Source organism: Coenobita brevimanus, chromosome 26 (genome assembly GCF_032717465.1).
Source record: "Coenobita brevimanus isolate Jiangsu-jjx chromosome 26, ASM3271746v2, whole genome shotgun sequence".
NCBI lineage: Eukaryota > Metazoa > Arthropoda > Malacostraca > Decapoda > Coenobitidae > Coenobita > Coenobita brevimanus.
Window position 1 is genome coordinate 11,579,756 of NC_136979.1, and position 14,986 is coordinate 11,594,741.

Consider the following 14,986-nt stretch of genomic DNA (forward strand, 5'->3'; position numbering starts at 1 on the left):
AGATTAATTCTGGGTTGGTAAATACAGTAAACATTTCTTATTAAATCTGTTTCCCCGTCATTTTTAGCTGTTGTGTTGTGACAGCTCTTTTTATTTCAGTAACATAATGGAGGAAAGGACTGTTCTACCCTAACTGTTTAACTAAACCTGTCCTGATCGAGCTTCTCTGTACCTAATAATTTTAACCTAACCTAATCTCCAGTTGGGAAATTGGGAAACGATATCCACCTTTGAGCACGTTGAATTTCTTCCACTGTGCTTGAAATGATTGTAGGGGAAAGTGACGATAATAACGGGGAGGAAATTCTTCAGCAAGAAAAAGTAATTTGCCATACTGAAAGTTGTCAGAAAATTACAGAAACGAGCTGGAGGATTATGAATTGAATTGGTAAAGTCTTTCTGCTGCTTCAAGTGTACAATGAAAGACACAAGTATCTTCCCAAAGTCTGACAAATATAGCGTGGAAAAATCGAACCATTTGAAATACGCACTAGTAGAAACAGGGTTTTCATTGTATTTTGCCTGGTGTAAATTTTCTTCAGACTGAACTGGGAAGATAATTGTGTCTTTCATTGTACATTTACCGGTAAATAAATCAATCTAACAGCACTTGTGTTTTGTTTCCGCCAGATTAATCGTGATTTCAGACTAGGCACTTCTTGACATCACATAGTCTGGATAATCGGGCTATCTCTGCATTTCCTTTTGTATCGATTATCGATTTTTGTATCATTGAGACAGATATTTTCATACTGTGGAATTTGTCCTATATTAATCGATTTTGTAACATTGAAAATTCGTACTTCAGGTTTTCATATTTCGAGGACTCACTGTATACATGTATATATATATATATATATATATATATATATATATATATATACAGTAAAACCTCGATATAACGGACCTCAATAGACTGGAATCGCTTTTATCGGACTCAAGGAGCCACCAGACTAAATTCCTATATATCGGAAAATGTCCAATAAAGCCAGAAGCAGTAAATAAAAGTCATGTTTATCAGTGTACAGTGCAGTATTATTATATGTATTACACCATTTGATTAATGTAGTGAATTTATAACACATTACAGTACCGCAGTGGTAGTCAAAACAGTTTAAAAACCGTTCATGCAATCTGGACTAATGTCTGATATATCGGAATAAGTCCGGGTTAGCAGGAGGAAGTCCGGATGTCGCTTTTATCGGAATTTCGCCTTTTTAAGAATTGCTTGGGCCCCATTGGTCCGTTAGAGTGAGGTCTTACTGTATATATATATATATATATATATATATATATATATGTATATATATATATATATATATATATATATATATATATATATATATATATACACACCTAGGTCTCAGTTAGCGCGTGATCAAATAGTGTGATTCCCAAATAGTGTGAGCTGCCTCTTAATATCCACAACGTCTCAGATTAATAATGCTGGTGAAGGCACCACAGCAGAAGATGTGATTACTGCAGCATCTGTTGAGGATGCTTTACAGGAGGTGAGAGAAGAGGAGGTTACACCGATGCCAGCAACACCAGGAGAGCTCTCCATAATGCAGATCAGCCTAATTTTGGCTGCTCCAAATGCCTTAACCCTTTCACTGCAGCAACCATGACGACAGCCTACTGAAATGTGTTCAGTGCAGAGAAATGGGAAAAAAATGGTGTGTTTTCAACTTGGGTTTTATCCCACTTATCCTTGATCTCAAGAGCTAATATTTTTGTCAGACAAACTTCAATCTTTCTACTGTCATTTGCAACAAACTGCATGTCCGTATGCACTCCAGGCTCGGAGAACGATTTGAGAGAATACAAGATGTGTCTTGATCGTCTGACGAGATGGAAATTTCCACCAAACCACAAGATTTTTTTCCATACAAACTAGGCAACGTTACCTCATCACAGTAATTACAATAATAATAATAAATAAATAGAAAAACACTTCTAGCCAGTCTCGTATGGTTTTATTACGATATTCCAGTGTTTACCTTAGACTTTAGTGAAACAGTAATGATGTGCGGAAAATCATGACAAACTTTATAAAACATCATGAATGAGTTTTTTATTACCACTTACTTTTATAAAACTTAATGATATAATGTCATGAGTCATTTCATAGCACTGGTGCACAGTTTGCAATCGCAAAACATTCGCTTGCCAATGCACTTAGCATATGGCTTCTTTGATTATTGCAAGAATATCACTAAGTCACTTGTGTTTTATCACAGTAATTCACAGTATAATATTAAATAACACTTTCAGCCACTCGTGTGATTTTAGTGCGATTTGGGTACGTATTACTTCGTATTATTTATGAACGAGAGGGGAGGGGGGCGCAAACAGGTTTAGACCAGCTCATCGAGGGTATGTGTACACATGTGCGTGTATGTATGTATACTATCATTTAGTACTAGGGTAATTATCAGTGTTTAAAAGTTTAACCCCTAAAGTTGGAGTCACTCATCCACCAAATGAATTTTTCCCCATAAGATATGTTTCAGTTAGTGCGATATCAAATAGTGCGCACTCGTACATCCACCATATAGGTGCGTTAATTGGGACCAAGGTGTGTGTATATATATATATATATATATATATATATATATATATATATATATACAGTATACTGTATATATATATAAATATAAATATATATACACATATAATATGGATGTACTGTATAGATGACACTTTCAACTTATGTAAACCTGCACCTATTGGCATGCAGCAGCTTAGCATCTCAAGTATCTCCTAGTGGAATTGATCAGCTTTTTCTCTGCTGCAGCTCTCCCTGGCTGTAGCACACCATTAAGCAATCCAGCAGTAGCAATCCACTCTTGACTTGTCTTTTTTCACAAACTAAATTTAAACTGCTTCTGCCCCCACAGATTGGAAGTTGCACTGTTGCAACAATAGCACATATGAAGAACAAACCTGTCTATGTATTGGTGGAGAGCTTTAAATTCATTCGTACCATTCCTCTTAACAACTCCTCCCTTCCAAAGATGTATTTGGTAAGTATATTTCACACTGTTTTGTCCTCAGTTTAATGGGATTGTACCATAACAGTGTAGCCCCTTCAAACCAAGGATATAAATTTTTTAATTCATTCTGTCTAATCATTCATCATCTAATCTGTCTAATACTCAGTTGTATTTCAGTATTAGGTTTCATAGAAATCTCTCAAGGTTAAGAGCTTAGAAAGAATCTCCAATAACCTCTTCAACCAGATGGCACACTTTTTAGTTTATAGTGGCTAATAGAAGACAGAATGTTGGCTGCAACAGGATTGCATGAGGTCTTCTGTGTACCCACATTAATGTATGGGTGTTAGGATTGTACAGCAAGAGTTTGGTTGGTCAAGAGTGGGAACTGTGGAAATGAGACTGTTAAGTAATGTGTGTTGGTTGCATAGGGTGTATAGAAGAAAAGTAATGTAGTGATTTGTGAAAGATGTGGAGCAGCAAAGTCTGTTGGTTATGAGTAAAAGAATATGCTTATATGGTACTGTAGTTGTGAGTCAGTTGTATAGTTAAGGGGATAGCATGGCCACCCCACATATCCAGGGAAATACTCCCATATGCCCCAGTAGAGTTCCTCTTGAGCCACTGCATAATTAAGCTTGGCCACACCATTTTAAAAATCCTAGCTACCCTCCCTTGTGTGGGTGAATGTGAGGTTAGGAGGATGTGTTGTAGGCATAGAAAAAGGTGGATGGTTATGGTAATTGAGTATGTGAGAAAGTAAGGTATGGAAATTGAAGCTAAATAAGTGACGATTAAATTGTATGTTGGTGAGTGGGGTGTGCCTGCTGAGATAGTTGAGAATGGCAGTGCGTTAGTGGACACTTGTGCCGGGAGGGGGTTGGTGATAGCCAATACCCTCTTCAGGCACAAAATGATCCACAGGTATACATGGCGAGTGATGAGAAGAGTGGGTGGTGAACTGAATGAAAGGACGGCAATGATTGATTATGTGTGTGTGGATGAAAGGATGCGAAGATGTGTAATAGATGCAAGAGCTTATAGAGGTTGGGGGAGTGGACTTTCTGACCACTACTTGGTGGTGGCCAGTATCAAGGTCCAAGCAAGATGGAGAAATAGAAGAAGGGAAAGACGGGAAGAAGGAGTAGTTGCAAGGAGAGTGGAAAGGTTACAAGAGGATGAGAAAATGGCAGAATATAAGAGAGAAGTAGCGGAACGATTGGGTAAATGTGAATTGGAGCAGATAGGGGATGTGGAAGGTGTGTGCAGAATATTCACAGAAATATGTGTAGCATGTGATGTGGTGTGTGGGGTGAGTAGAAGACGAAGGGGGGTGCAAGGAACAGCGTAGTGGAATGACGAGGTGAGACAAGCTGTGGCACAAAAGAAGAAAGGATACAGTGAATGGATGAGAAATAGGGGCGTGGAAGAAGTTGAGAGGCGGAAGAGAGAGTTATATGTAGAAAGGGAGAGAGAGGTGAAAAGATTAGTAAGAGAGAGTAAGAAGAGAGTGCATGAGGAATTTGGAAGGAATTTGAGTGTAAAGTTGAGGGACTGTAAGAAAACGCTCTGGAAAGAGGTGAAGAGAGTAAGACAGGGTGGCACTGAAGTTAGCAGGGGAGTGAAAGATAAATATGGTGGATTACTAGTGGGGAAGGGAGAAAAAGTGAGCAGATGGAGAGAACACTTTAAGGAATTGTTGAACATAGAGGATGGAAGGAATGTGAGTATAAGTGGCTGAGGAATGGCCGGGAGAAGGAGGGAGAAATCAGAAGGATAGAAGTTGTGGAAGCAATGAAGAAAGTCAAATTGGGGAAAGCCCCAGGAATTGATGGAGTGTGTGGTGAAATGCTGAAGTATGAGGGAGAGAGTGTAGTAGAATGGATATGGAAGATGTGTAGATTGGCTTGGGAGGAAGGTAGAGTCCCGGAGGATTGGAAGTCAGGTATAATCATTCCTCTGTACAAAGGAAAAAGGGAAAAAGAAGTGTGTGGTAATCATAGGGGCATTTGTCTTCTTAGTGTAATAGGAAAAGTGCATGGTAGGATACTTATTGACAGAGTTAGGGAAAGAACAGAGGAATTAGTTGGAGATGAACAGGGAGGCTTTAGGAAGGGGAGAGGTTGTGTAGATCAGATACTCATTCTTCGATCTTTAGTGGAAAAGTTTCTAGAGAAGGGAAAGAAGTTGTATGCAGCTTTCATGGATTTGGAGAAAGCATATGACAGGGTGGATAGACAAGGATTGTGGAAAGTATTAAGACTATATGGAGCAGATGGGAAGTTGTTGAATGCTTTGAAGAGTATGTATGATGGTGCTAAGGCTGCAGTGCGTGTGGATGGTGAACTGAGTGAATTTTTCTCTTTGAAGATTGGGTTGAAACAGGGATGTGTCATGTCTCCATGGTTGTTCAATCTGTACGTGGATGGGGTAATAAAAGAGGTACAAGGTAGGGCAGTGGATGTTGGAGTGGCCCTAGTGAGAGAGGGTAGTGTTTGGAAACTCCCTGACTGTTGTTTGCAGATTATACTGTGTTGTTGAATGAAGATGAAGGGGAGCTGCAAGGCATGGTGGATGAGTTTGGGAGAGTGTGTAAGAAATGGAATCTAAAGGTGAATGCAGGGATGAGTAAAGTAATGGTCTTTGAGAGAGGTGAAGTCAGTGAATGTACAGTGAGATTGGATGGTGAGGAAATGGAAAATGTGAATACGTTTAAGTACTTGGGTAGTGTGATGAGTAAGGATGGAAGTTTGGAGGGTGAAGTGCTTGAAAGGGTACAACAAGGAAGAAAGGTTGCTGGTTCCTTGAAAGCAGTGATAAGAAACAGGGAAGTGAGCATGGAAGTGAAAAAGTTACTACGTGACAGTATTGTGATACCAACTCTAATGCATGGAAATGAAGCTTGGACATTGTTGGAAGGACACAAGTCAAGAGTGAGAGCAGTGGAAATGAGTTATTTAAGAGGAGCCTGTGGAGTCACATGGAGAGACAGGCCGACAAATGAGGATATAAAGAAGCATTGTGGTGTGGATGTGGATGTGATAGGAAGCAGTAAGAGAAACACACTTGAGGTGGTTTGGCCTTGTGGAGAGGATGGAGGGTGAGAGACTGACGAGGAGAGTGTATGTGAGTGAGGTGGAGGGGGGTAGAGGGAGGGGGAGGCCGAGGATGAGATGGAGGGATGGGGTGAAGAGGTATATGAGAGAGGGGGGTGTGAGTTGGGAGCACGGCAGTGAAATGACGTGGGACAGGGCGACATGGAGGCGATTTGTTTTTGGCCACCTTGTACGGGATTGAGGCGTCTGGCAATAGGTAGATAGATAGAAATTGTATGTTATGTGCCTGTCTTATATGAGCCATGTTCTCATTTGATATACAGTACGCCAATAATTTTGTAGCATCAGATGGTCTAGCACCTCTTTTAATCTGGACAAACTTGTGAGAGGGCACTTACAGTTCCTGACCCCTCCAGACTTGTTTACCGGGTGGCAACACATTGTGTTGAGTGTAGAGTGTGCTCACTTGGCTTGCGTACACTGCATGTCTAGGTGGTGATCCCTGTATTATATTTTGTCTGATTCTTTGCTGATTTTACATTTATTTAACTCTAGCTATGGCTTCTAAGCAAGATTCAAGTGTCATTGGTGTGTCAGGCATAAATGCCAGTCTGTTTCAATATAGTTAAACCTCCTTGATTTTGGTTAATTTGTCTACCAAACTACCACAGTGACTGTAAATGGAAATAAATGTTAATTGATTCAGGGTTTATAAGTTTACACCCATTTATTTGCCTAATACCCAAATAATAACCCCTAAAAAGACTGGGAGGACTGGATCAACAATGTTTACACCGATTCAGCTACCAGTACTGTTGATTGTGAACCAGTTGACCCTTTTCCCTCATATTTTTCCTAACTTTGTGAGCCAACATTTTTTATAAAAAATTTTGTTAGTGAATACAGACCATCATTTTATGTTCCTGTGAAATTGTCACTTCTCATAGCATTCTAGTTCTTCTAGTTAAGAGTACCCAGAAATACTCTAGCACCACTTCATTTTATACATAATTACTGCTACAGTCAAATCAAATGGTTACTTCCGTCACTGGTGCTGAGGCACTTTATATGTATATGTGGAGTGCATAAAGTGCTGTTATGTTTCGGGATTGTTTGCGTGTGGAAGCCAGTCACCACAAGACAACCGATACATAGCTACCCAGTGACCTCCCACACTGGCTGCCCATATCTTTGTGTATATTATCACTCAACTGTCTGGTCATAACAGTGTATTTATTAGGGGAATTTAACCCCTAAAACGCGGCCGTCGACAGCCGACCCCCCCCCCCCCCCCGTGTGGCGGGGTTGTATCGTGGTCTGAGTACCTGTAGGGAAATATTTGCCAAAAATCAGAGATTAACCCTAGAACATTATAATTTTTATGGCAGATAGTACTTACATTCAGCTTTCTCCAGAGATAGTTGTTGAGCCTTCGTGGACTACCCAAGGACTTGTGGAGACTTGCAAAGTTGGGTAACAAAATCTTCACTTTCACACCTCCAGCAACCCGGTTTCCCCTCTACCACAGCCTCAGTCTGTCACAGTACACTTTATACTACAATGTACAGGTAGTTTGGAATCCGTATTTGTACAATAAACACTGAAAATAAGGCTACAATCAACGGAGCGTACGGCCGACATACAGCACGGCGGCGGTCTTCCCATCACTGAACAAACATTTCCCTTTTCACAGCTAAAAACACGTATACTACATTATTTTCCATCATAGTACTTCCCAAAGGCTCGCATGTCACTATTACGGCCATAAAAATCACTCACTGCCAGTATTGTGAAGTGGGAATGAGAAAGACCAACGCGGCGCGATTTTATTCTGCCTTACGCCAGTCGCTTTATTCTCGCTCCTGTCGGCCACTCGCACTTCATTTCTATCTCTCACTTTCACTCTCACTGTCAGTTTAGTGCCTAATTCATCAGTGTCACTGTCATTACTTATAAAAATAATATTTTCCACACACCAAACTGTCTGTCATAACATAGAATAGAAAAATATGCTTTCAACTTCATACACTGGAGTGACTGTCACTCTCAGTACTTATATTATTACTATGTACAATAATTTACACTGAAATCACTGTCACTATCAGTGCTTTTACAACTACATACACTAATTTACACTCAACTGACTGTCACTGTCAGTACATACAAGAAAACTAAACACTAGTATCACTGTCACTCTCAGTATTATTTACATATTTTCACCCTTATTTTCAATATCTACTCAGGCTGTGGTAGTCAAAGAAACACGGGTAAGCGCACAGGGGAATCTGACACTCTTTGCATTGCAAGGAGGTGCGTCTAAAAGTTCATTCTTGCCGGTTTGTGTGGCTGCAAACATAGCACTTCCTCAGTGCTTTCCCCCTCTTGGCAGTGCTAGGCAGTGGCTCCAGGCGGTGTCGCTGAAGGTAGTCCTGGCACTGGAGGTGTCTGTGAGTGGTGCCTGGGACCTGATGGCAGTACCTGCCCAAAACGCTGAAGCAGCTGGTAGACACAAGTCTTTGAAAACTGCCTGAGAGAGTAGTTAGCTGGCTTCCTGTTCTTGATCTTATACAGGATGAAGGCGTTCAGCATGCACATATCCAGCAAGTGCAAGAACACCTTCCTGTACCAGCGACGGTTCCTCCTCAATCTCTCCGATCATCATATCGGATTTGTCCACCAGCCTCATATTGACATTGTAGTCAATTACAGCATCAGGCTTCATCACAGGATCGCCAGTCCTTCTGTCGACCTTCCCTGTGGCTTGCATTTCCCCCTTGTGGACTATGGTGAGCATATTGACGATCCTCTTGTCGTGCCACCGTATCGCCAGCATCTTGTCGGATTTCTTCAGGTGCACGTCTCCCCGCTTTGATCTTTCAGCCTTGGGGAAGGCGGGGTAGTGTGCCCTATTGCTCCTGACAGTGCCACAGGATCCAATGCCGTGCTCTGAAAGGTACTTGGCGAGTTTGGGTGCTGTATAATAATTGTCCGTATACAGGACATGATTCCCGCCAAAGTACTTTTCCTGAAGCACTTTCACCACAGATCCAGAGAATCCAAGGGGGTCGGTCTTGTCCAAGTCCACATTGCTGGCGGTGTAGATAACAAAGTCTAGGATGAACCTCGTCTTGCAGTCGCACAGCACGAAAAACTTTATTCCAAGGCGGTGGCGTTTGCTTGGAATGTACTGCACGAACCGAAGACGGCCCCTGAACAAAACCAAGGACTCGTCGAGCACTACTTTTTTGAAGGGCCAAAGGAACGTCATAAACTTGTCCATGATCATGTTCAGGATTTCCCTCACTTTCCATAGGGGGTCAGTCTGGGAAGGCTCATCGTTGTTGGCAAAGTGAAGGTACGTCATGAGTTGCCTGAAACGATCCCGAGTCATGTACTTGAAGATGGGTGTGGGGCAAAGATCGTCAGCACTCCAGTACTCCTCGAGCTTGTGCTTCCAGTTATGTGGCATCAAAAGCATCAAGCCGATGAATATAAATAGTTCCCGGATCGTCACAGGAACCCATGCTGCCATCCGCGACGTGGACGGCGTTGCACTTTCACCTTGACGAACTGCAGCACATTGTCCTTCGTACCTGTTCGTCTCGGTACAAATCTGCTCCATGACTTCGTCATCCAGGAAGGCCAACAGGCAGTCCAAGCATTCACCACCCTCGGGGACAGGGAAGTCAGCCTGGATCCCACACCCAGTGGAATCAAAGGGCAGATCCTCTGGCACAAAATCAGAGCCCTCAGACCACACGAAGGTGTCCAGAGTGCACTGCCTAGGCTGGGAGTGGGTGGGTGCGGCGGGGGGTGAGGCAGGCTGTGTGGCAGTGGGTGAGCTAGGTCGGGCCTGTGTGGTTGTGGTGGTGGTGGGGAGAGTGGGAGAAGGTTCAAGGTCACTTGCAGTAGGCTGGGTGGTGAGTTGCCTAGTGCGATAAACCTTACCACTAATTTTAGCACTAGGAGACACTTTCCTACTCATGCCAGCACGAACACGGGGCCTACGGAAACCTCTACGAATACCAGACTGCCTACTTCCCTTACGAGGTGGTGAAGGGGACTCCGAAGACTCGGGAGAAAGCACAGCAGACGAAGATGACGAGAGAATGGGGCTGGGGGTGCAAGGCGGTATGGCGGCGGCGTGACCTGAGGTCGGGGACAATGGCCGGCCTGAGGAGAACAATGGCTGGGAACCGGGGTCACCACTTCGCTTCCTCTTGGCCCCCGTGCCATATGCCACTCCATTCTGCACTGGAGCCTTGCCTGATGAGGTGCTAGGCACAGGAATTGTCTCTTCCTGCACCTCAGACTCAGCACTTGATAAAGTGTCTGATTCAGCAAGGCTCGACAACACCGCAACGTCACTACCGTAGTCCATAGAGGCTTTCAATAATTCTAGGCCTATAGCAGACTCACTCAGGCCCTTTCCACTCCCTAGTAAGGGTTTTGAAGGGGTAGAGGTCACAAAGCCCTTTTTCGGAGGGCTTGAAGGCACTGACTCGGAAGAGCTAGAATTCGACATAATGTCACCTTGAAAGCCTGCGGTAAACTGACGCTAAACAGGGGCAAACCGCACGAAAAAAAGCTAGTATGATAACTGGGGAAACAAGCGTTTCCAATTAGCATAAAGTGCTTGCAAGAGGAAAGCGCAGATTGACATTTCTGAGCAGTCTGCGCGCTGCCATATATCACGGCGAGGGTGGCCAGGCCGCAGTGTGTGGGTGGGTAAAAAAAAAAACATACTTGGTAACAATGGAGGTCAGTGGTACAAAGGTCAAGTGTGCTAATAGTAGCTAAAGTGTGGCAGTACTGATAGACAATACCAGCTTGAACCTGCTTGCCCGCGGTTATTCAAAATTAACTCGAATCGCAAACGCGACGATCCGCCGTTATGTCCTTTTCGGCGAGCGTCGCAAACGCGACGCCCTGCGTTTTAGGGGTTAATGCAGTAAGATGTTTTTAATATGCAACAAACAAAAATACTGGTAATAAAGCAGTATAAAGCAGAACCGCAGAAAAACTGGACTGTGGTGTTTCCATTCAGAGTTGTGTGCCACATATGGTATTGATACATCAACTGTTTATGATATAAAGAAGCAAAGAGAAAAAATACTGAAATTCTGTGCAGACAGTGATTCGAAGAAGCAAATGAACATTAGAATAATTATGAAAAATGGTAAGAGTACTGGGCATGATCAGGTGATGATTTTCAACAGTATTGGTGTGATGAAGTGGACTTGTTGGGTAGCATGATAATAAACTAGGCTCAGTTGTTCCATTAAGAACTATATTAGAACATGAATGTGATTATACTGAAGGATAATGGGTCAGAAGTGTATTGTTGAATTGTTATACGTGACCTCTGTTGGTCCCTCTTGAATTCTTATATGTGACATATGTGGCCTCCATTAGTCCAGCGAAATGGTTCCTCCGACAATGCTCTCAAACCATGGGTGCTGGAAAGTCTGTGTTGTACCTGTAATTGTATCCTGAATACTGTAGTACATCCATCCATCATCCAATCCTACGTTGCCCCATGAGGAGCGTAGGAGCCCGGGGCTAGGCAGTTGGTCCCGACATTTAAGATGAGAGTGACCAACCTCACTCATCCCTGAGTGGCAATAATTACCCACTAAACCACCAGGTGCCAAAATTTGGTTATATGGTTACCACCCAGTAGAGGAAAGAATGAAGGAAAGAAAGACAGAAGAGGAAGTGTAAAGTCACCCGTAGGCAGAAAGGCAAGGAAAGTAAGTCAGAAGAGGATGGAAGGAAAGAAAGATGGAGTAGAGGAAAGGGCAGAAACCCGAAAGCAGCACTACATCGAGTGAGTGGATGGTGAGCACCCCCACCTACCACTATTATATTTGATAACTTGTCCCGGTAAGTGGAAATCAACCTTGATATTGTATATATTAGTTTTTTCCTTAAAAAGTAAGTAGAGTACAGTACTCCAACAGTGCACATAAATTTCGGTACTCAGTGGATCCAGGATTATTATTATTATTATTATTTTATTTTATTTTATTTTATTTTATTTATTTATTTTTTTTTTTTATAGCAGAGTATTTCAACCCATCACTGACTTTTCAGCACCGAGCCTCTGTTCTAAACTCTGGACGTGACCTTGTTTGTGAGCACCCGTTGGTTGACTACACCCCACCAGACAACCTGACGCTGCTCTACACAGACCTGGGAGTCCTGCCTACTTCTGCTGTCACTGAACACCTCATCAAACTCTACACTTAACAGTGTGTTGCAGCTTCAGGCAAAGTTACTAGAGTAGAGTTCTGTATCATTGTTAGTTTATTTGCAATACAAATCACATAACAGTTAACACCAGTTTGGTCCAGTGGTCTTATTTATTTTTTCTTTCTCCAGATGATTTTATTCCTGTTAGGGGAGCTTCCTAGTAGAGAGGGGTATAATGAAGGCTATATCTCATATCTTTAGTTTGAAAAGGCTACCCTAATATAAATAAAACAGTCTGTGAAGGTAGCAAGAATACAATTTTGTACATCCCAGGAGTGAAGTGTAAATAAACATACCATAATTTTTCATAACTGATTCAAGAACTGACAGCGTAATTTTAAATGCCATTGTTAATACCTTAGCATTTCTGTTCATGTAGGTTTTCACTAATTTCCTGACTCACAACTTTTGCTCACTTTTGACTACAATCTTACACAGAAGTCAATATTAAGTAGACTATATCAGCAGAGATGTTATTTGTAACTGCAGTTATTTTGATTGCTTTATTCTGTTCTGTAGTTGCAGATCAGGCACCGAATTTTTTTATATATGAATATTGGTATTAAAATATATTGCACAAATAAATGCTGTGTAAATTTATCTCATAAACTGTAGTTGTAATAGGTGTTAGAATATGTTGATTCCAAGACACGATGAAGCATTTAGGGCATCATAGAGGATGGGAGAGAATCATTTCTGACAAAGTTTCCCTCTAGTGCTAGCTATTTCACATGAGACATTTAGTACCGAAGGGGCAAATATGCCAATTTTCCAGATTTGGGTTATGGTCAGAGTTGAATAGGCAAAGTCTTCTTTTGGCAACTGACATAAATAATAAAGGCAAAAATGACCACCCATTAAAATAAATAATATAAACTTATATTACATTAAATTAAAATAAATTACAGTACCCTTGCGTCCAACACGCGTTTGTCCAGCACGATTCGTGTCTAGCACGGAGAGCAAAAAATTAGTACGATTTAATACAATTTAATTACTGTAACATGGGTGCATTAGCATAACACGCACGGAGCTCCGAGAAGTGGGCAAAATCCGCAGAGTTCGCCTCTAGCACGATCACCCCCGGTCCAACACAGTCATACTGGACGTTCCTGTGATGCTGACAGCCAATCAAAACTTCTGATCAAGTGTCCTCCCCCCACCCGCTATCGTGAGGTGATCATGATGTCGCCCAATCAAAAATGCTTCTGCTCTCACGTGATGTTTTGTTTAAATTTCTCCCGCCACAGTGCCACTCAGTCGCATAATTCGCATTGGAAGGTGCTTTTTTCTTGCTGCATTTTCTGCCCTTGCAACTGCATTTTATCCTGCTCATGATGCCTAGGAAGCCTTCTGAGAACCCCAAGAAGCGGTGGCACCTCCCTCAGGCCACCAAGCTAGAAATCATGGAGAGGAAGAAGAAAAGGGAGACGAAAGTGGACATTGCCAAGGCCTACAACGTGAATGAAGCCAGCGTGAGGACCATAATAAAAAACCAAGACAAGATCCTGGCAGCAGTGAAGGCTTACGGAGTGCTAGGACAGGCAGAAGCAGGACTTTCCATGGATGTGGATGAGGATAGTGATTCTGAGTGTGATTTTGCAGGATTTATGAGGGAGGTTGAGGAGGAGCAGGGGCCATAACCCGCTAGTGACGCCAGCAGCCATACTCCGGGAACCCAGTAGGACTACCTACAGCCTCAGATACCACCTTCCATTCCCAGCAAGCCCACCAACACTATCCTAAAAGGTTAGTTATCATTCATAGTACAGCACCATTTATTATAATTACAGTACAGTGGTACCAGTACTGTATATGTAAAGGTATATGGTAGGTATTTAGGGTGACTTTTCCTAGGGTTGCTGACATAATTCATTTTTCCCCATAAGCTCTGTTGTTTGTCCAACACGTTTTTGGTCCAACACGGGACCCATGCATGACAATATTACTATGTTGGACTTGAGGGTACTGTAGTATAAATTACTTAATATTCTTCTGAAAATTAAAATTTTTTTATTTGGTATCTCGTACTTACTTCCGTTTTAGAATATGTATGTGTGCTATTATTTACTCAGGTAAAACTGCAGGCTGTTTGGAAAAATAAGATAACTTTGCCAACTTTTACAGAATCATTCCTTTTTTCATATAGTACTGAAACAACTTCCAAAGAAACCTTTTCATAAAGGTACAGCATGGTGGGATGATGTGGTTAAGAAAACAGTGGAGGAAAAGAGGAAGAAGTGGCTGAAGTGGTTACAGTACAAGGGTTCAATTGAAATCAGAACTGAATATATTGAGAGCAAGAAGCACATAAAGAGACTAGTAAAGAGGAAAAAGGAGGAGGTAAATGATGATCTAGGAGGAAAAATGAAAGCAAACTACTCTGAAAATAGGATGGGGAAGAGACTAGTGTAGTTTTCAGTTCAGGTTGAGTGTAGTCAGTGTCAGTGCAGTGTAGTTTGTATAATTTTGGTACTTGTGAAAGTAGGGAAGTGTTGGCAATCAGTGAAGTGTAATTGCAGTCAGTGTGGTTTGTGTATCTTCAGTGCATGTGAAAATAGTGAAGTGAAGTTGGAAAGCATTAAGTGTAAGTATTTGGAAAATAAAGACAGTGAACTTAAGCGAGTGTTTACTTAGAACACCTCAGCTGGTCTTGTTGCACACCAAAAGGCTGACCAT

At 42.0% G+C, this 14,986-nt stretch overlaps 1 protein-coding gene across 3 annotated transcripts in view; it reads left to right on the forward strand.

Annotated features, from left to right (window-relative positions):
• Positions 1-13,112, forward strand: part of eIF2Balpha (eukaryotic translation initiation factor 2B subunit alpha) — a 65,748-nt gene extending 52,636 nt beyond the window's left edge. For 2 of the 3 annotated variants that reach the window (XM_080268168.1, XM_080268169.1), the window contains exons 6-7: positions 2,901-3,026; positions 12,149-13,112. In XM_080268168.1, the coding sequence (XP_080124294.1) occupies positions 2,901-3,026; positions 12,149-12,304 (282 nt within the window). In that variant the 3' untranslated portion in view covers positions 12,305-13,112. The remainder of the gene's footprint in view (positions 1-2,900; positions 3,027-12,148) is intronic. The other variant, XM_080268170.1, reaches the window with a different exon arrangement.
• Positions 13,113-14,986: the final 1,874 nt, after the last annotated feature.